At 49.2% G+C, this 22622-nt stretch overlaps 1 protein-coding gene across 1 annotated transcript in view; it reads left to right on the top strand.

Annotated features, from left to right (window-relative positions):
• Positions 1-17202, top strand: part of LOC147730820 (uncharacterized) — a 35254-nt gene extending 18052 nt beyond the window's left edge. Inside the window, exons 2-4 of the mRNA XM_086954119.1 lie at positions 13441-13589; positions 14333-14470; positions 16269-17202. Of these exons, the coding sequence (XP_086810245.1) occupies positions 13441-13589; positions 14333-14470; positions 16269-16669 (688 nt within the window). The 3' untranslated portion in view covers positions 16670-17202. The remainder of the gene's footprint in view (positions 1-13440; positions 13590-14332; positions 14471-16268) is intronic.
• Positions 17203-22622: the final 5420 nt, after the last annotated feature.

The raw sequence follows: 22622 nt of genomic DNA on the forward strand, positions 1-22622 counted from the left end.
AAAAGCACCTTGGTAAAGGCCTTGCCATCAACATCCAAAAGGACTATTAGCCTGTAATTTTCGGGTCGAGTGTGGTCCCCCTTTTTTGTGTATTGGGTGCAGGATGGAGCCTTTTCATGAGCCCAGATTGAATGCCATTAGAATGCATTCATTGAACAGGCTGAACATGTGGGTTGCCCAAAAAACCTGATCTTCCTTGAAGGCGCTCCCCAGGAGGCTATTTGAGCAAGGGGCCCGTCTTTACGAATGCTCTTCAGGATACGTTCAGAACATGGAAGCACTGCCCATACCTACAAGGGTTTATTGGGTTACCCATTATCTGTTTACCTTCAGGATACATAACCTCTCCTTTTCAGAAACTAGTATGGGGCCATGTTTTAGGGCTTCTGAGCATGAGTCAGGAGTTGCTTGCTTGTTTCCTTTGTTTTGTTAGGGTTTTGTACATGGGCCTTCCTATCATCTGCCAAAACTACATTCTCCTTACTGGCAGTTCTATTCGCCAGATTGTTAACGTACCCCCAAAATTCTCTGGACTTATTTGGTGCCAGCAAAGCATCTATGCGTTTCCATTCCTTCCCTATTGGTTTTTGTTTTAGTTTTCAGTATATTATCTTGTGAAGTCTTCTGGCCTCTTTTTCATCTTGCATTCCTTGTGCATATTTTTCACTCTTCTACGTAGCCGTTCCAAACAACGACACGTCTGTTTATACTCCGTGAACTTTCAGTTCTCCTAAGGAAGTTGGAGCAACTTCCCTACTGAGTCAGTTACTTGTTCATTTATGAAGAAAGATTGGATATGCAATGTGTAGCTGTTTTTAATTGAAAGATAGGATAGATCTCCAGCCCATTCACACATTTTTTCTCATACAATGTCGCCCTCCTTCTCCAAATGCATAGATGGTGGTATTTGCAGTCATTTTTCTTTTCTCACATTATGACTCAGTGTATTCTTTCTTTTATTGTTTTTGAGCGATTTCCGTAACTTTTTTTCTTTTGACATCGTGTTAACTGTGTCTGTGCCCTCGTGGCCTCTGCTGTCGCCCCACTTGTGAGGTTGGCACTCAATGGCACATATTCTATACGACCTGCAGTGTTGTTGTAAGGCACATGCTCATCTTGTTGCTCACGCTCCATTTCCTCAATTTTCTCAATAGGTGAGATTGTATTATCTTTCTGTGACCTCTTACTGGTGTTGCATTGTGTTCCACCACTTGTGAACTCCTGAGTTCGAAGGTCCATGTGTACTTGGTGGTTCTAAAGTTCTGCATTTCTTTATGGCTCCTTCTTCCTTCGTTGCCATTAGTGTTGGCTTTTTTTAAGAAGATGCACTCCCCTGCTGTATTTTTTTCTTCTTTATTGGATCCACAATGATTTAGTAAAATGGTCAAAAGATCCAGTAGCGAGTTTCATTTCTCAGTTATGGAATCACTTGTGCAGCTTGCTGGCATTTTCTCACCTCTGTTTGTCTACCCAGTAGTCTACCTTTGTGGTTAACATATCTATTTTTTTGTCAATCGTCAGCATGCTCTGGGCAAGCATGTGTGTTAGCTCCACTTGGATTACTAATTTATGCGTTTGTCAGGTGAGAGTTTTGACTGACGCTATTCGGTGGAGTTAATGGTATTTATGATGGTGTCTGGACTCTCCCCACTGATCGATGTGAGGCTAGTGGAGCAATCCCCCATATGAGTAGATCCTGACGTGGCCCTAGCTTCTGCCTCAATGAGAATATCAACCCGTTCTGTGTCAATAAGACGTGGTGTTCTGAATTGTTGCCCATCAGCTGTCCAGGGTTTTTCCATAGGGTTTGAGCAATTCTGGTTGGGCCACTCGGTTACTGAGTCTTATAGGGTATTTGTTAGACTTGGTACCATTGGCATGGGTCTGCCTTCCATTTTTTTGCTGTTACCTCCTGTGTTTTTGCTGGTCCAGATGCTTTGGGCGCTTTGCCACTGCTATTCAGTGCCAAAGTGCAAGAAATGAAATGAAATTTGATTTGTAGAGCACATGGCTGCCCGAAAGCGTCCCAGCGCTTGGTTAGGGAACCCGTCCTGGTATTCCCCTGCGAGATATCCCATTACTGGGCATCCCCAAGGTGAAAGCCAGGCATCCCACTGCGAGGGGCCGTTGTGGAGATTAAGCAAGCTATTGCCCAGAGTTACAGAGTGGGACTCCATGATTGGAATAGGCACCGAGGCGAGAATTGTCAGGTCTGGGGAAATTTGAGCCCAAGACCCGCCGAGGCGGGGAATTGAACCCTGGTCCAGGCCAGACCTCTGCATCAGGGTCTGCCCCTCCAACCCCTTGAGCCACACTTCTCCTTGGTGGTTCTAAAGTTCTGCATTTCTTTATGGCTCCTTCTTCCTTCGTTGCCATTAGTGTTGGCTTTTTTTAAGAAGATGCACTCCCCAGCTGTATTTTTTTCTTCTTTATTGGATCCACAATGATTTAGTAAAATGGTCAAAAGATCCAGTAGCGAGTTTCATTTCTCAGTTATGGCATCACTTGTGCAGCTTTTGTGCAGTGCTCCCTTTTGTAAATTGCTGTTATGGATTATTAGTGATTCATTGATTGGTTATTTGATTTACTTGTCAGGCCCTGGTATAGTGCACTGCGTGTGCCCAAGGCCTGTAAATCAAATGCTACTGGTGGGCTTGTAGCACTGATGGTGCCACCCACAGAGGCAGCCTGTAAACTGTGGCTCTGGCCTTCCATTGCAGATCCTACGTGCTGTTTGGGACTGCCATGTCGACTTGGCAAGTACACACACTTGCCAGTACCTAAACCTTCCCTTTACTACATATTAGTCACCCCTAAGGTAGGACCAAGGTACCCCTGTGGGCAGGGTACATTTTATGTGAAAGGTAGGACATTCCCTGATGTGTGTGGCATGTCCTGTTAGTGGAATACTGCCAATTTCGTTTTTCACTATTGCAAGGCTATCTGTTTCCATAGGCCAGAATGGGCAGTTTGCTTATAACATCTTATAACCATAACTGACCCTGGCAACAAGATTGGAAAATAAAGTTTAGTATGCCTGAACTCAGAATGTTAAAGTGCATCTTTTGATGGGGGTGATTTTTACATTCAGTGTTTGGAAATACTACTTTTACAAAGTAGGTATTTTCTTGCCTAACTATCCAGTGTGCCTCTGCTATGTTTGTGTATTGCATGTCTGGCTTGTGAGTTACAGGGGCTGGAGGAGGGCAGCTGCCCCGGCATTTCGAAGAGTCAGGGCTGGGCTGAATGGACCTGGGTTAACTTTAAAGTGGGGGAGGAGATTTCCTTTCACCTGCCTGGGCCAGGTCTGCTTTCAACAATGCTGTCTCCACCTCCTGCCAGGAAGCTGCACCAGTGAGGACAGAACTGGTTTTGGCTGGGTACAGACCCTCTCTGCCTTCAGAGAATAAAGGATTTCTGTGCATAAAAAGTAGGACCCAGACCCCAGACTTTTAAATCACTTCTGGGAATCAAGAGGAACCTTTGCCAAGGAGAAGAGCCGGAGAAGATGAGGAGGAATACTGCCCCTGTGCTGTTTGCTGTCTGGGGTTGGCCTGCAGTGGCTGCTTGCAGCCAAGTTAAGAAGAAAAAGGACTTAACTGTTTGCTTTGTCACCTGCTTGAAGAAAAGATCACCAAGAGCTTGAAACTGAGCTTGCCTCCTGTTCTGAAGTCTCAGGGACAGAAAGACTTCACCACCAGCTCCACTGAATTTCCTTGCTGGGAATTCCAACCTGCAAAGAGGTACCTGCTGCTGGTTAGGACCTCTAGAGACTTTTTGTTGCTGGGAGCTGCAAGGTCGATGCAACAACGAAGGGTGACGCATCCGTACCTGTTTCCTATGCATCGCCGAGCCACGGAGAAGAAGTGTGCCGTATGGGCACCTGGTTCCGACGCATCGCCGAGCCATGGAGAAGAAGCCCGCCGCATCCCCTCAAGGTCCTGGCGCATTGCTGATAAAACCGTTGCAGCACCTGCTGGGCAGCTACAAAGGTTTACACATCGTACTGGATCCTCGCATCGTATCGAGTTGCCATTTTGTCGCATCGCACCGGATCATCACAACGCAATGAGGCGCCATCTTGTCACATAGTAAAAGGAACCTAGTAAGAACCAGACGTATCCCCTCCTCTCCGGTAAGGAACAGACGAATCACATCCCCTGAACTGCAGTAAGGAACATATGGATCGCCTCCCCTGAAGCAAGGAAGTGACGTATCACCTTCCCTGCGACCCTTTTGCTTGTTTTGCGTGACACATCTAACGTACTTTGTGGGAAAAGTGTTGCATTTACAACTTGCATTGAACTGAACTATTTCTGCCATTTAAGAGCCTTTAAGAGCCTTATTTTTGATACTGTACTGTGGATTGTTGTTGTTTGGTCCTGTTTTGGTTTAGATCAGGCGCGCAACACCCATTGAACTCACCGGGCTTCAGCCCCCCGTCGTGTGTGGCAGCCCGGGATGAGACAGATCCCGGGAACACACAGAGCCACACCCAAACATTTCACAGGTCTTTAAAAGACTATTTGAATGTTAATTAGGCCTTGCTGTTGTTTCACCCCTTCTAAGAGCCCCTGCAGCTCCACTCTGCCTACTGATTAAAGGTTCAGCCCCCCCCCCCCGAAATTTTTTCTTAGCCCCCCCACCCCCCCGAAATTTGGCTCTAGGTGCGCCTCTGGTTTAGATAAAGATTACCTATTTTTCTAAACTGGTGTTGTTTCCATTTGTAGTGTTTTCACTGTATTACTGTATGTGTTCACAATTGCTTTACACACTGCCTCTGAGATAAGCCTGTCTACACGTGCCAAACTACTAATGGGGTGAGCAGGGGTTATTTTAGGAGTGTATCCCATTTACCCTGACAAGAAGCAAGTGCTCCTATTTGGACAAAGGTACCTACCTCTGCCAACTAGAGACCCTCATTTCTAACAGTATTGTGTGGTTATTTGCTAGGCTGATGAACCATTGCTTCAATTGTATTTGACTCTCCACAGCATGGTATTATCGTACTGACTACATCTGGGCCATTGCTATGGATAGTGGGCCCACAAATGTACCCCTGTGAATGTCCTGTTCCACCTTTGTGCTTGTATCTCCAATATTCATAGTAGAAGAGATCTCTATGACCTCAATGTTTTACACTGGCGTACCTTCAATATGGATGTTCATGATATTTTTTTATTTTTTCCAGTTTGGCGCCTGCCAGCTCTGTCATCTCCGCAATAGTTGAGATGTCTAGGCTGGAGCTAGCAACACTGTCCGGTGTATACAGTAATGCCTCTTGTTGCTTCATCTCTACCGGACCTTCTGGGATTGGCTGCAGCAGATTTTCCCCCTAAGGATTCTCCCAAGCCAGCCCTTGTCCTCATTAGGAACTTATATATGGGTTTTTTTGTTTCCATGATTTCACGTGCTTGGGCCGGTGAAAACTTAGCTCCTATCTCACCTGGATTCCCCACATACCACGGATGCAGGTCCTTCTCAATATGTAATCTTTTTTGTGTTGTCCGGCCATGCCTCTATGCACCCATTGAGGCTTCTGTCCACTTTCTACCAAATCCTTTGCCTTTGGAATTGCAGCGGCCTTTGATATTTGTCTCAATTTTGTTTTTCATTTTTGTCTCTGCCACGATTTTGCGAGATTCAAAGATCCTATGTGGGAGTTTCCCATCAGCAAGAATACTAAAGATTGATTTTGTACTTTGCGCAAACTGGGAGGGGGCTTCTTGGCACCCTCAGCACCAGTGCGTGACCAGGTGGCTTGGCTGGCATATGTGACTCCTGGGCACGAATCCACTCAACTGTCCATTATGCTAGAATCTTGTTGTATTGGTGCAAAACATTGCTTGCACCCCCCACCCCCCCAACCCCCGCCTTGCTGCTGCCTCCTCTTTTTCTATTTCTCTCCTCATCCATGCTACGGGGACCTCAGATGATGACCGGCAAGGGGTATATCAGAGGAGAGTTCAAATGTCCATTGCCAGTTGCTAATGATGATCGACTTAGGCTGCTTAATTGGGGCTTAGTCGGGCTTGGTGAGGGCTGGAAGCCCTAGGAGGTTGATAAAACGGAATAATTCTTCAGTTTCCTGATATTTCCCCCTTAAAACACCCCTTTCCTACTTTACGGGCTGCTTTAGTGCTTTAGCTGGTTACTTGTATTTTTATTGTATTTCTATTTGAATTTGTTGAGAGCAACAGTCTTCCCCGGGGATATCACGGCGTTGGAAAGCTATATCCTGGTCTGAAAGTTATTGACAACTCGGTTAATTAAGAATAGGGGAGACAGGCAAAAGCTGCAAGTGGTGTCAATTACAGACTAGGGTACAGTGTCATTTTCAGCTTCTTTCTGAATGCCATATAATCGTCCTTGAGGTGAAGGTCTAATGGGAGTTCATTCCAGTGAACGGCTGCCAGATTAGAGAAGGAGCGGCCTCCTACTCTGGTTTTCTTGATAAGTTTGGTTTTGGCCAGAGCGTGATTGCAAGACCTCAGTTGTCATGTGGGAGTGTAAAATTTTATTTTGTCCTGCACAATTCGAGGGCCAACCTTGTGCAGTGCTCTATGTGCATAGCACATGAGTTTGAACTTGGCTCTTTCGCGCACAGGCAGCCAATGGAGTTCCTTAGACATCCTGATGCCAAGCTATACTTGCTTTTATTGCAAACAAGCTTGGCACTGCATTCTGAATACCCTGCAGTCAGAAAAAGAGGTGGTCAGGCATGCCCACATAGAGCGCATTCCTATAATACAGCTTACTGGAGACTAGACCATGAGTGATGTTTTTTCTACAATTCAAGGGGATCAATCAATCAATCAGTGACACTTATAAAGCGCGCTACATACCCGTAGGGTCTCAAGGCGCTGGGGGGGGGGAGCCGCTACTGCTCGAACAGCCAGGTCTTCAGCTTCTTCCTGAAGGAGAGGTGGTCTTGGGTCAGGCGCAGGTCGGTCGGGAGGGAGTTCCAGGTCTTGGCGGCCAGGTAGGAGAAGGACCTTCCTCCTGTAGTCGCTCTTCGGATGCGGGGGACGGCGGCGAGGGCGTGGTTGGCTGATCGGAGGTGGCGTTTGGGAGCGTAGAAGTTGACTCGGCTGTTGAGGTAGCTCGGGCCTTGGTCGTGTAGGGCTTTGTGTGCGTGGGTGAGGAGGCGGAAGGTGATTCTTTTGTTGACGGGAAGCCAGTGAAGGTCTCTCAGATGTCCGGAGATGTGGCTGGTTCGTGGGATGTCGAGGATGAGTCTGGCTGAGGCGTTCTGGATCCGCTGGAGTCTCTTCTGGAGCTTGGCGGTGGTACCGGCGTAGAGGGCGTTGCCGTAGTCCAGTCGGCTGGTGACGAGGGCCTGGGTGACGGTCTTCCTGGTCTCGGTGGGGATCCACCAGAAGATCTTCCGTAGCATGCGTAGGATGTTGAAGCATGCCGAGGAGACGTTGTTGACTTGCCTGGTCATGGAGAGGGAGGAGTCCAGGATGAAGCCCAGGTTGCGTGCATGGTCTGTCGGTTTGGGTGCGGTGCCCAGGGCGGGAGGCCACCAGGAGTCGTCCCAGGCGGAGGGAGAGGAGCCCAGGATGAGGACCTCCGTCTTGTCCGAGTTCAGTTTCAGGCGGCTGGTCGTCATCCACTCGGCTACCTCTTTCATCCCTTCGTGCAGGTTGGCTCTGGCGGCGGCGGGGTCGTTGGTCAGGGAGAGGATCAGCTGGGTGTCGTCGGCGTAGGAGATTATGCTGAGGTTGTGTTTGCGTACGATGGCCGCGAGGGGGCTCATGTAGACGTTGAAGAGGGTGGGGCTCAGAGATGATCCTTGGGGGACGCCGCAGATGACTTCGGTGGCCTCTGACTTGTACGGTGGTAGGCGGACTCTCTGTGTTCTCCCGTCGAGGAAGGAGATGATCCATTCCAGCGCCTTGTCCTGGATTCCGACGTTGCTGAGGCGCCGTACTAGGGTGCGGTGGCAGACCGTGTCGAATGCCGCGGAGAGGTCCAGGAGGATGAGGGCCGCTGTTTCTCCGTTGTCCATCAGGGCTCGGATGTCATCGGTGGCGGCGATGAGGGCGGTCTCGGTGCTGTGGTTGGCTCGGAAGCCGGACTGTGAGGGGTCGAGGGATCCGTTCGTCTCGAGGAAAGCGGCCATCTGCTTGTTGACGGTCTTCTCGATGACTTTGGCTGGAAACGGGAGGAGCGAGATGGGGCGGTAATTCTTGAGGTCGGTGGGGTCCGCTGTTGGTTTCTTGAGTAGAGCGCTGAGTTCGGCGTGTTTCCAGCTCTCGGGGAAGATGGTGGTGTCGAAGGATGTGTTGATGATGTCTCGCAGGTGGGGTGCGATGACAGCGTCGGCCTTGTTGAAGACGTGGTGAGGGCAGGGGTCGGTCGGTGATCCGGAGTGGATGGAGTTCATCGTGCGGATGGTGTCTTCGGTGCTGATCGGGGTCCAGGCGTGGAGGGTGGTGGTGGGGGGTGGTTGTTCGGTCATGGTGTGCGTTGGTTGGTTGTTGAAGCTGTTGTGTATGTCCGCGATCTTGTTGTGGAAGTATGAAGCCAGGGAGTTGCAGAGGTCTTGCGATGGGGTGATGTCGTTGTTTCCTGCGCTGGGGTTGGAAAGCTCTTTGACGATGTTGAAGAGTTCCTTGCAGTTGTGTGCGTTGTTGTCCAACCGGTCTTTGAATGCTGTTTTCTTGGCGGCGCGGATCAGCTGGTGGTGTTTCCGGGTGGCAAGTTTGAAGGAGGTCCTGTTGTCCGGTGTCGGTTCCCTTCTCCAGACTTTCTCGAGGGCTCGGCAGTTCTTCTTGGAGCTCTTGAGTTCGTCGGTGAACCATGGGGCTTTCTTGCTGCCGGGTCTGCTGGGCGGGGTCCTCAGTGGGGCGAGTTCGTCCGCGCAGTTGCTGATCCACTTCGTGAGGTTGTCGGCGGCCTGGCTGGGGTTCGCTGAGCTGGCAGGAGGGTGCTGGCTCAGGGAGGTGGCGAGCTGGTCTGCTGTGATCTTGTTCCAGCTTCTGCGGGCGGCCTGTTGCTGGTGGTGGTGGGTCGTTGTTTTCTTGAAGGTGAAGTGGACGCAGCTGTGGTCCGTCCATTGAAGCTCTGTGGCGTGGCTGAAGTCGATGTCCTTGCTGGATGAGAAGACAGCGTCGAGTGTGTGTCCGGCGAGGTGGGTGGGGGTGGACACCAGTTGCTTGAGTCCCAGGTTGGCGAGGTTGTCGAGCAGGGTGCTGGTGTTGCGGTCGTTGTTGTTCTCCAGATGGAAGTTGAGGTCTCCCAGAAGGATGTAGTCAGCGGAGGGGAGGGCATGTGGGCTGACGAAGTCGGCGATGTCCTCGCTGAATTGTGTGCGTGGTCCAGGGGGTCGGTAGATCAGGGTGCCTCTGAGGGTGGTGTTCGGGTTGGTGTGGATCTGGAAATGCAGGTGTTCGGCGGTGGTCAGGGAGTTGTCGGTGCTGGTCGTGAGACGGATGGTGCTCCTGTGGATGATGGCGATGCCTCCTCCCATCTGGTTGGCGTTTCGGTCCCTCCGGACGATCTTGTAGCCCTCTGGGATGGCGATGGCGATGTCGGGAGCTGAAGAGGCGTTCATCCAGGTCTCCGTGAGGAAGGCAACGTCTGGAGCTGTGGTGTCGAGGAGGTTCCAGAGTTCGATGGCATGTCTGTGGACGGAGCGGGTGTTGAGCAGGATGCACTTGAGGTGGGTGCTGCTGGTGTTCGGCTTGGTGGGTGCTGGTGCGAGGCAGGTCCGGATGCAGGTGAACTTGCAGGCGTGGCAGCTGAAGGGTCCGTGGGTACGTCGTGGAGAGGCTTGATGGCATTCTGGGAGTCGGCCGGTGTTGAGAGCGGTGAGGGTGGCGGCGGAGTACGTCAGGCGGGTCGGTCGGGGTCTTCGTGGGCCAGGGGTCCTGGCACTGGGCGCGGTCCAGGCGCGGACGGGCGTAGACGGTAAGCATGGGCGAATTTTGCGGATCTCGCGTTCGCAAATTTTGCGGATTTGCGGATTCGCAATCCGCAAAATCCGCGAATTCCCGCGAATTTGCGGATTTTTTTTTTTTTGTGTTCGCCCGTGTTTCTGCCAGTTCGCGAGGGTTTTTACAATTTCGCAATTTGCGAACTTACCTGTCGGGTCGCAAGTTTTGCGAACTTGTTGTTTCTACATGTCCAGCCTGTTTGGGACACTCTTTTTCATCACTGCCACTCTCTGTCACCACTGCCACTCTCTGACTACTCATGCCACCCTCTGGCCCACCCATGCCACCCTCTGTTTCATCACCACACCCTCTGGTTGTCCAGTGTACATTATTTTCGGCAAAGCAAAGCACACCTTCCCTGCCTCAAGTGACTTGAATTAATTTGGGGCTGATTAATGTGTCACAGAATATTTTTTTAGCTGGCACCTGCTTCCTTAGTGCGCCCTGATTAGTGATCTTTTGCACTTGCTAAGTGCTTTCATTGTTGCAAAATTAGTTACAACACCTGCCCTGCCCCAACTGACAATAATGAATTAGGGGCTAATTAATGTGTCACTGAAAGAATTTAAAGTTCCAGCCTGGCACCTGCTTGTCTGCTCCTTTAGCTGTAAATCAGGACCTTTGTGGCATACAGTTAAGGTCAGAGCAGGGTCACACAATAGTTGCAAGCAGGCAACCGAATTCTGGAGGGCCCCCTCAGGAAGCACTACAAAGAATCGTTACAAATCATGAGGTTGACCTTTTGCACCTGCTCATTGCTTTTGCTTTTGCTGAAATCGTTTTTCGTTTTTTTTCGCGCTATTCGCGGGGCGCGGCGTCGTGCGAAACCGACCGCGGAAGCCGCCAATTCGTGCGAATGAGCATTTTATTTTTTTGCGGCTTGTTGTTTCGCGAGTTTTTTTGCAGTATTCGCGAGCCGCTTGCAGCGCAACACGCGAATTTACCCCAAGGTCGAGTACGGGCGCGGCCATTTTGTTTGCGTGACGTATTTCCGTTTCCGCCCGCTATGTATAATCTCGCGCAGTAAGCGCATTGCGAGTAGAGGGTCGCACGAGATCGCGCGGGAAATCTAGAGGTTCGCACGAGATCGCGAGGAAAATCTCGCGCGAACTTACTTTTGCGCTCGTGAACGGGCGCCGGCCATCTTGTTTTTCATTCATTTCCTGTGTCTGGGCATGGTGTTTAATCCTCTTGGTATCTTTGCCATCCTTTGCTTGTTTTCAGTTTTTTTTTTACGATTTTGCTTCTTATCTATCCCTCTCTTTTCCTAGCTGTATATTTTTGTCTTTTCTGCTATTTTTCTTTACTTTTAAACTACATTTTTAAACTCTTTTCTTTTCTTCTTCCCTATCCTATTCTTTCTTAATTTTCTACTTCTTCCTACCTTACCTGCCCAGACCATGGTCAAGCCAGGCGCCGTGAAGCTGCCCAGGCACTTGAGGGCCGCAGCGGCGGCGGGGAGTAGTGCTGGACCCAGTGGCAGGACAGCATGCGGGAGATTGAGGGGGGAGCAGGTGACGCGACGGGAGATCTTCAGCCCGGAGGAAGTGGGCGCGCTGGTCTACTTCGTCCAGCGCCGCCTGCCCAAGACCATCGCGGGAGGCGGCAGGATCGCGGCCGGCGGGTACAACATGCGGGAGCGCCGGAAGCGGTGGGAGAAGGTGTGCTGGGCCATATCCCACCTCTACGGGGTCCAGCGCACCTACAGCCAGGTCACCCATCGCTGGACGGACCTCCTGGACCGCGAGCGCGACCTGCTGGACCAGCTCGGCTTGGAGATCCCCGGGCTTGGTGAGTAGTAGTAGCCATTTAATCACTCACTACTATGATGTTTTCTCCTGCTCTGTGTTGTTGTATTGCAAATATTTGTTTTTTACATGGAGCAAGCCAATAATGCCGCTGATGACGATTACATTGTAGTTAAATTATATTTCAAAATCTTCTGTGCATTTCAGGTGCACTGCTCTCCTTCTCAGTGGCGTTGCTACTATGCTTATTTGTTTTCTATTTCGTGGTCTCATTGGCCTGAGTAACTATTATGTATGAGTGTACTTTACAGAACTGCGTAATGCTAGACACTAGGGGGCAGATTACATTTACAAGCCCCTTGCGCCACGTTTACGTTGCCTTGCGTGACGCAACAGCGGCGTAAACGTGCCGCATCCCTGCGAGTCATTTACAGCATGACGCATCTAGGAGATGCGTCATGTTATAAAGCCATGGGCCTGCACCACAATGGGTGCGTTCCTAGTACGCAGGGTGGGCGCCGCGGTCCAGCGGCTGTGCGCCTCGCAAAATTGCCTGCGTGAAATGTACAAGATTTAACGCAGGCACTTCTGCGACGCTGCTACGTCAATTCAATTCCTTATGTCTGCTCGAAGCAGGCGAAAGGACTGACACAGCATGTTAAGTATTGGGTGGCCCTGAGCATTACTGGAGTTGCATTGCGTTGGCGACGTGACTCCAGCGATGCGCCGCTCTTACGTGACGAGATGCCTCACGCAAGTGCCTACCCTTGCGCCAGGGCGCGCCGCATTGTAAATGAGGCACATCTGCCGTGTCGCAAGGGTAGTTTTGCGTGACGCATTTGATCTGGCGCATCTCTGGAGATGCGCCAGAACGCGTAAGTAAGTATGCCCCTAAGGGGCAGAATTGCAATTACCGTCGCATCCCTGCAAAGTAGCAGGGATGCGCCATTAATTGTGCGGCCCGCTACCACCACCAAACATGGTGCGCCGTATTTGCAATGCGGCGCACCATGGGCCCAAAACGTCACCGAAGCTTTACTGCTGGAGTTGCGTCGCAACGATGGCGCAGCTCCATCAATGCTCTGGGGTACCCTATCTCCCCAATGCTGGGTCAAGCCGTACGTCTGCTTCAAGCAGGTGCAGGGTTTGTGTGACGCATCATTGTCCTAAAGGTGACTGATTGATATTTTGTAGATTTCCCTCAGCCACTATTAGGATGTGTTCCAGCGCAGGAATGCCCTCCCTTGCGCCGGAACGCCCCCTGATGGCGCAGGGCTTTATAACGGGATGCATCTCCCAAATGCGTCACGTTGTTATAATATTATACGCCGCACCATGGCGCCCTTTTTTGTTTAGCTGCTGCGTCACAAAAGTCACGCAAGAACGGCGCAAAAGAGCCGCAAGGGCTTAAATCTGCCCCTTCCTTTGTAACCCTGACAATAAGAAAAATAGTGGCGGTGGATTGATAGTTTGACTATTTAAATGACTGGTAATGTAGCAGGCAACTGTTAGTGTTGTCACTGATCTGACTGAAATCACAATGGAGTTTGTCTGTCACTTTGCGTCTTGCCTGCGGACTGCTGCCTGCCAGTCCTAGGTGAACGTTTCAGTACTTTGTTTAGTGAGTTACGTGACTTTCGAAGTCACAGGTCCGCATATAAATGAAAAGTAACCATAATCAATATAATTTCGCAGAAATATTTTGTTATTGTTCTTTTGAAATGTTTGATTTGGTTGACATTGACAAGCAACAATCATCCATGTTTTCTGTTCTTTCTTTCATGTTGTACGTCAGCTCCCCCCAGGGGCGAGAGGAGGACACAGGAGCAGCAGGCGGCGGATGCTGTTCATCAACAGGGCCAGGATCGGGCAGGCGAGGGCTCCTCTGCTGGCCCCAGTAAGTTTTCATTTTAGACTAGTACCTATTTTTCCTAGCGTTCCTCATTTGACTTTTTTCAAAATTGTCTTTGCTCTTCTTGTAGACTGTATCTAAATTCTTATCCTGCCTCTACTATGACTCCCTGTGGTATTACTAGATTATTCTTATTAGTCTGTCTGTGTAGCTAACTAAGATTGCACGGTTGGCGAAACTCCCATGATTCTAGTCAGCAATAGCTCTATCAACTTAGTGCAGTCCTCTGGGATTGTCCATAATGTCTTTTGAAGTGTTCTATCTGGACTCATGCTTGCAAAAATTGCAAAACCTTTCGCTCAGTCACTCTAGTCTGGACCAAAAAACACAGATTGTATTTAAGTTTAAAAGCTTTATTAAAAGTAAACACATTTATTAAAATGAAGTCATAATAAAACTAAACGTTTAACTGATAATGGAAAAGTGGTTAGTGCTGACGATTAATTGAAGACATTTCTTGTGGTCGAGCCGAGCTCTCACCTGGTTTCAACTTGATCTTGTTGTTAGAAGTCCATCTTCTGTCTGTGTGGAGAAAAATGGTGCGTGTTAAAAAAACAGCCTTCATCAGTTGTGCCAAAAAGTGCAGCAAGACAACCTTCCCTGGAAAAAGGGACATTTTTTTTTTAACTTTAACGACAGTCACAAATTACATTGTTTTCACATGTCTTCATTCCTAGACCAAATACTAGTGACTGCTTTATTCTAACATTCTTAAATGTACTTTGTAGGTGGAACATCTGGTGGCGGGGCCAGTGTGGAGGTGGTGGTGCTCGACACCGAGGCGGAGGGCGAATCGGGCGATGCTTCAGGGGAGGAGGCGGCGGCGGCAGCTGTGAGAGTTGAGACGGTGGTGGTGGCGGCCAGAGGTAAGCTCTTATATATTCCTTACTTATTGAGATTGAAGACTAGCTGGGAAGGCAAGAATATGAGATGCATGGCTGGGTGAATGATGAAGCAATGATGGGTGGAAGGACAACAGCCTGGGTGGGTGACACAGAAACTGTATGTGTCCATATACCTGGATCATGCTACTATCTGACTCTTAGATAGCATATGTGTATCTAGAGCAGGGGTACTCCTAGTACGGCCCGCGGGCCGGTGGTGGCCCGGCAAGCCTTCGTTGGCGGTGCGCTGAGCTTGCAGACAATCACTGCTCCCCCGGCCCCCACAGAGCAGAGGCTTTTTTGTATTTCACCTGTTAGCGCCCCTGCATCTCCACTCTGACAATCACTGCTCCCCCGGCCCCCACAGAGCAGAGTGGAGATGCAAGGCCACAAAGAGGTGAAATAGAACTAAGCCTCTGCTCTGTGGGGCCGGGCAAGCAGTGATTGTCAGGGTGGAGAAGCAGGGGCGCTAAAACAAACAAAGCCTCAATAATATGTTAATGGTCTTTTAAAGACCTGTTAAGTACTTTGGTGTTGTTGTCTGTGTGTGCGCGTTGAGGAAGCGGTCTGAACCCGGGCTGAAGGCTGACACAGATAGACACACACACAGTGAGATGACAGAGGGGGAGGGAGAGGGAGGGCAGGAGGGAGAGAGAGATGGAGGGAGGGCAGGAGGGAGAGCAGGAGGGAGAGAGATGTATGTAAATGCTGGGTCTGGTGGCTCAGTGGATGAGGGCATCTGCTGCAGGGACCTGTGTGCAACCTCATGGTCACAAGTTATCGTTTTGCTTTAGCCCCGCCCCCTCTGACTCCGCCCCCACCAGTGCGGCCCTCGGCCCCAAACTACACTGTAAATGTAGCCCCTGAGAGAAAGTTTGTGAGTACCCATGATCTAGAGAGAGTAGACGGTCAGTGGATGAACTAAGTGTAACTTTGAAGAGCATGTAACACTAACACTGCACCCGCACGTCCGTTCCAGTGTAGGAAAGGCAAGGAAAAGAACTTTTAATTTTGTCCAAATACTACCATAAATAGTAGCAGTAGTTTGTATTGCAAGCACTGCATAGATCCGGTTATTATGGTGGCCACTCCCTACCTCTCTTAATAAGTTTAGTAGTACTCAGTCATTCATGTGTGGATGTATCACTGGTCACTCAATAAAAAGCAAAGCACCTAAAGTCATCCCATATATAAGCAAAAACATCCCATGTGAAGTGATAGATAATCAGATTATTTATCTTCTTCAATTTTCCATTTCTAGTACTCATTTCCACTGTAGGGTGAAAGTTAAATTAATTAAGCAGTAGCCCTTGAGTTGTAACAGAGTATTCTCAGTGCCACCCGTACTAGAAAAGTAAGAGATTCACCACCTGCATGTACTGGACGGGTACAGTAACGCAACGGCAACGCAAGTCTAGGTCACTCCTCATGGCGTGCGTCTCTTTTTCTCGGGTGCAAGTTTACCGCGCTGGCATTATGCCGGCTTGCAGAAAATAACGTACCAATTTTCCAAAACAAGAGATAAGAAGAAGAATAAGACTGGTGTACTTTCATAGTCGACTCCAATGGAAGTCCACAGTGCTCGTAGACTTTGTTCCTTAAACTCCCACTAATGTTAGAGCAAGGATGAAGAAGTGTGAGGTTAGATAGATACTGGCCTCAATAGTTATGTAATGCGCTTGCAAGTTGCTAGTTGTACTGCAACACAAATTTCTGCTGAATGATTGAGTTAATCTAAAAGAGCATTGGTTACAGACTATGTCTTTCTTTCTTCATATAGGTTCTCCTTCCAAACGGACAAGGAGGAAGGAGCTGGCTAGAGCGGCCCGGCAACGGAGGATCGAGGCCACTGTTGCGGAATATCGGCGGCTGGTGGCCCTGGAGGACGTGGAAAGTGTGCAGTCGACAACTACAACAACGTCGTCTGCATCGGCCTCCGTGGCCCCACGGGCTGCCACCCAGCACAGTGGTCCACCCAGACTGAGCCGGGCTGCCAAAGGCAAACGCCACCACCGAGCAGCAAGGCCAACAGCTGCCTCTCACAGGCATTGCACCTGCAAGGCAGTGAAGGCACGCCTGCGCCGCACCACCCTGATGGTGTCCCGCCTTCAGCAGGAGCTCGCCTTGCTCCGCGAGGAGCATGATGCCCTGGCCCAAAAAGTGAACAGCATCCACCCATAGTGTCCCTTGCCCCTTTTTTAGAGACTTTTGGGGGGTGGGAATTGGGAGTTGGGTTTTTGGGGACTTTTGAAGGACAATCGTTGGGGTTAGGGAGGGTCTTGCGGGAGATTATTTTGTTAGGGATATAAATATACTTTTTCAAACTTTATCTGAGCATACCTGTTTTTTACTGCTTGCCTGGTGGGTGGGGGTTTAACGTTGACTGTTTTCCTGAAAGTTTAGTTCCATTTTCTTCCTTTAAGTGTAAATGCCCAAATGTTTTCAACACTAAGTGCCTCTCACAGACTCAGTGAAGTGAATCCAAGAGTCCTAGGACTTTAGTAGTACTACCTTCAGTCTCTCGTCTCTCGTACTAATACTCCATTATACCCCCAAACCACCAAACGCTTATCTTACCTGTAATTTGTGTTTGAAAGTAGGGCTAGACCCAGGGCTGGCTCCACGGGAAACACCGAATAACGTTGGCAATCTTGGTCGGATAAAATTTCCTCATAGCGGTGGTACTATTGTTGTGACACAGTGGCAGTTGCATGCCTATGAAAAAAAAGAAAATGAAATCTGGTTTGTCCTCCTGAGCAATTCAACGGTACAACTGAGAATATAGCATGTGACAGAAGTACAGTAGAGCAGTGCCACATTGTAGCCTAACAAATGGTAAAGTATAACTACTAATTCGGTTGAAGTTCTTTCACATTAGCAATGGTTCTTTGTCAAGCTGAGTAAGAATATATCATCGACAACTGTGGAAAGAAAGAATGCGACAGTACAGGGCCTGTGTGGAATTATTGATAACGATATTCAACATAAGGTCTCTGTAGCCAGATACCCGAGAGCCTTGCTGGTCACTATAAATCCATTCACAACAACACTCAATGGGGTTGGTCTGGAAGGTGTCCGGTTTACTCCCCGTGATCCAGTCGATGCAAATATGGTTCCACTTCCAAATGTCACCAACACCCAGAAGTGTAAACACAGGGTGTTCGAGGCATTAGGCGGGGGAGAAAAATAACAAACTAAAATAAAAAATGTGGGATGGGTAAAGGTAGGGTCAGCAGGGAAAGGATACCTGTAACAGAAGACAAGACAGGCATCAGTGAAGTGCTGTCCTAACATACAAGAAGAAGGTATAGTAGATAGAAAAGGAGAAATTGCTTTTTTTCTAGGTGTCCCCTCACTCACCAGGGTTGCCCCTTGGTGACATGCTTCATCATTGGGGCCATCCCAGTCCTCTACGGCCTGGGGCGTGCTGCGACTTGCGAATTACGTAGGAGCACTTACAAATGACTATGTGTGGTGCAGATGTGATAGTGGAGTGGACTAAGTGATGTGTTAAGGGATCAATGTAGAAGCAGAGAGAGAGCCAAGAAATGCAGTCACAGTCAGAGAAAAAGGCAAGGGATACTGTATCTATGTGGTTGTAGTGGTCCTGTTGGAAGTGGTAAGTAAGTTGCCCGCAGAAAAAAAATCCTCCTATTAGCGGCACTCCTCCATTGCAGCCGACGCTTCGTCCATCGATGTTGGTCACCAGAAGACACCCTGTCCACTGCCTGCCTGATGCTGAATTGTGGCTCGCTACTGTGAAGCCTGACTCCATCCTTTTTTCCCCATTGCAGAGACTGAAACCCGGCCTGTAATTATTCAACGAAAAACAGGAAGTGATATAATATTACAACACCACTGATAAATAAATATAAGGCATGTAGGCTGTGGAGTGCAAAAAGTCACAATTTGTTTTTCCTAGTAGACAGTACAATGTTTTTGAAAGTGCGTACTCTGAGTCACCTTTTGAAGGATGTATGGGCAAATTAATGTATCGGACATTGCCCCTCAAGCTAGGTGTACTGTAAACTGTGTTTTAGAACAAAATTAGATCTTCCTAGCAGTGCTCCCACCCAGACCCTTACTAAAGCCAGTCGCAAAAATGTAGAAGACCCCCAATCAAATCTCAAAAAACGAGGCCTAGCAGAAAACTGGTGACAAAACTTACTTTGAAAGTAAAAGTAGGCCGAAGTACCCTAATTACCCATTACCCACCGTGGATTGCATTCAAACCACTTGCAAGCAACCAAGCAAAAGTAGCCATAGCCAGCATCGCTCCAAGACTCGAAATCCCCCCCACTCAAACACATGCAATAGAAATACTGCTAACCCTAACGAACCCTAAGTTAAGAATAGTGGCAAAGGCTTTCTTTAACTATGCCAAATCCCCCCTTTCCCACCATGGATTTCCTTCAAATGACTTGCAACCAAAATTACACATTCTCACGAGTGCTCTAAGACCCCAGAACTCAGTTTGAAAAATCTAGAACACCCCGAAACACATGCAATCCTGCTGCTAGGGCTAACCCTAACGAACCCTAAGTTACAAAAAGTGCCAAAACTAAAGGCTTTTCCGCGCGGATTTTGTCCCAACCACTTCTACCCGGTATTAGACCTTCCCAGGAATGCCCCAAGACCCGGCAACCCACCCGCCAAGAAGCGTAACACCCCCAAACAGGCCAAAAGCAAAATCTCATACTTGCAATATTTCTGGGCCTTCGGTCCAAACGCGCTGCGTAGCTAGGCCATAAGTCGGGGTTGGCACGACGGATTTCCTGAAAAGCAAATGCAATCAAGATTAGAGTGTCCCAGCAGTGCTCCCAGACCACGAAACTCACCCGCAAACAGACGGAACCCCCCCTAAGAGCACCTCAAAGGCAAGCAAGTCATCAAAAACACACAAAAAATTCCGCCTGGGATTTGGTCCAAAACACTTTTATCCGGTATTAGAGCTTCCCAGCAATGGCCCCAGAGCCGTCAACCCAGGAGAAAACGAGTAGAAGACCCCCAAACAGCCAAAGAGCAAAAGTACAAAAATGGGGACTTAGTCACTTTTTCACAAATTTCCCAAATCACTCCGCGCGCGCTCTGCAGCTAGGCCCTAAGTCCCCTCAGCCACCATGGATTTGCTTCAAACCTCTTGCAAAGTAAAGTATATATAGCCAGCAGTGCTCCCACACCACGAAACTCACCCGCAAACACCAGGAAGCCCCCCAAACAGGCCCCCGAAAACGCTACATAGAGCAAAATGTCTGAAATAGCCCAAAAAAAAATCGGCCTGGATTTTGTCCCAACCACTTCTACCCGGTATTAGACCTTCCCAGGAATGCCCCAAGACCCGGCAACCCACCCGCCAAGAAGCATAACACCCCCAAACAGGCCAAAAGCAAAATCTCATACTTGCAATATTTCTGGGCCTTCGGTCCAAACGCGCTGCGTAGCTAGGCCATAAGTCGGGGTTGGCACGACGGATTTCCTGAAAAGCAAATGCAATCAAGATTAGAGTGTCCCAGCAGTGCTCCCAGACCACGAAACTCACCCGCAAACACCAGGAAGCCCCCCAAACAGGCCCCCGAAAACGCTACATAGAGCAAAATGTCTGAAATAGCCCAAAAAAAAATCGGCCTGGATTTTGTCCCAACCACTTCTACCCGGTATTAGACCTTCCCAGGAATGCCCCAAGACCCGGCAACCCACCCGCCAAGAAGCATAACACCCCCAAACAGGCCAAAAGCAAAATCTCATACTTGCAATATTTCTGGGCCTTCGGTCCAAACGCGCTGCGTAGCTAGGCCATAAGTCGGGGTTGGCACGACGGATTTCCTGAAAAGCAAATGCAATCAAGATTAGAGTGTCCCAGCAGTGCTCCCAGACCACGAAACTCACCCGCAAACACCAGGAAGCCCCCCAAACAGGCCCCCGAAAACGCTACATAGAGCAAAATGTCTGAAATAGCCCAAAAAAAAATCGGCCTGGATTTTGTCCCAACCACTTCTACCCGGTATTAGACCTTCCCAGGAATGCCCCAAGACCCGGCAACCCACCCGCCAAGAAGCATAACACCCCCAAACAGGCCAAAAGCAAAATCTCATACTTGCAATATTTCTGGGCCTTCGGTCCAAACGCGCTGCGTAGCTAGGCCATAAGTCGGGGTTGGCACGACGGATTTCCTGAAAAGCAAATGCAATCAAGATTAGAGTGTCCCAGCAGTGCTCCCAGACCACGAAACTCACCCGCAAACACCAGGAAGCCCCCCAAACAGGCCCCCGAAAACGCTACATAGAGCAAAATGTCAGAAATAGCCCAAAAAAAAATCGGCCTGGATTTTGTCCCAACCACTTCTACCCGGTATTAGACCTTCCCAGGAATGCCCCAAGACCCGGCAACCCACCCGCCAAGAAGCATAACACCCCCAAACAGGCCAAAAGCAAAATCTCATACTTGCAATATTTCTGGGCCTTCGGTCCAAACGCGCTGCGTAGCTAGGCCATAAGTCGGGGTTGGCACGACGGATTTCCTGAAAAGCAAATGCAATCAAGATTAGAGTGTCCCAGCAGTGCTCCCAGACCACGAAACTCACCCGCAAACACCAGGAAGCCCCCCAAACAGGCCCCCGAAAACGCTACATAGAGCAAAATGTCTGAAATAGCCCAAAAAAAAATCGGCCTGGATTTTGTCCCAACCACTTCTACCCGGTATTAGACCTTCCCAGGAATGCCCCAAGACCTGGCAACCCACCCGCCAAGAAGCATAACACCCCCAAACAGGCCAAAAGCAAAATCTCATACTTGCAATATTTCTGGGCCTTCGGTCCAAACGCGCTGCGTAGCTAGGCCATAAGTCGGGGTTGGCACGACGGATTTCCTGAAAAGCAAATGCAATCAAGATTAGAGTGTCCCAGCAGTGCTCCCACACCACGAAACTCACCCGCAAACACCAGGAAGCCCCCCAAACAGGCCCCCGAAAACGCTACATAGAGCAAAATGTCAGAAATAGCCCAAAAAAAAATCGGCCTGGATTTTGTCCCAACCACTTCTACCCGGTATTAGACCTTCCCAGGAATGCCCCAAGACCCGGCAACCCACCCGCCAAGAAGCATAACACCCCCAAACAGGCCAAAAGCAAAATCTCATACTTGCAATATTTCTGGGCCTTCGGTCCAAACGCGCTGCGTAGCTAGGCCATAAGTCGGGGTTGGCACGACGGATTTCCTGAAAAGCAAATGCAATCAAGATTAGAGTGTCCCAGCAATGCTCTCAGACCACGAAACTCACCCACAAACAGACGGAACCCCCCCTAAGAGCACCTCAAAGGCAAGCAAGTCATCAAAAACACAAAAAATTTTCCGCCTCGGATTTGGCACAAACCACTTTTAGTGCTTCCCAGCAATGGCCCCAGACCCGTCAACTCACCTGCAAAGAGGTAGAACAACACCCCCACAAGTGCTGAGTCTTTCTTCATTGGGCGTAAACCAGCCCTCTGCTTTGATGGAAATAGGAGTCTGGAGGAGGAGGATAGAGGAGCATGTTCTTCTGAACTTGTGAACCTGAGGAATGCAGACTGCGGCACCTTCAAATAAATTAGCAAACAAGTGAAGACAGTTCTGCTGATGGGCTTGTCTTTGTGATTATCTGATTAAAGTTTGAATTATATTAACTGTGCACAACAAAGAAAGACAGACACACAGGAATAAAAGTGAATAAGGATGAAAAAGAAAGTTATTGATTCGTTGTCTCATTTTCAGGGCTCGAAGTCGGTATCACGGTCCAGGAATAAGAATAAGGCTTCGTCATCATACTCTGCGAATTCAGCCCGGGTGAGGTCAGTGCCACCTGACAGAGTAGAAATTCCCTCATCTATGGTGCTGGCCACCTCCTCTTCATCCGGCACGCTCTCTCGTACTCTTATATCTGGTGGTATGAGGTGCTGATTCATCTTGATCATTGTTAACCTCTCCACATTTTTGGGCGAGAGGCGGCTCCGTTTGGGAGTTACAATCCCACCAGCCGCACTGAAAACCCGTTCAGAAGACACACTTGCGAGTGGGCAAGACAAGTAGTTTAAAGCCAGGTTGGTGAGCTGTGGCCACAATTCTTTTTTCCCATGCCAATACGCCAATGGGTCAGAATTAACA

The sequence above is a fragment of the Lissotriton vulgaris genome, chromosome 2_1, assembly GCF_964263255.1.
Source record: "Lissotriton vulgaris chromosome 2_1, aLisVul1.2, whole genome shotgun sequence".
Lineage (NCBI taxonomy): Eukaryota > Metazoa > Chordata > Amphibia > Caudata > Salamandridae > Lissotriton > Lissotriton vulgaris.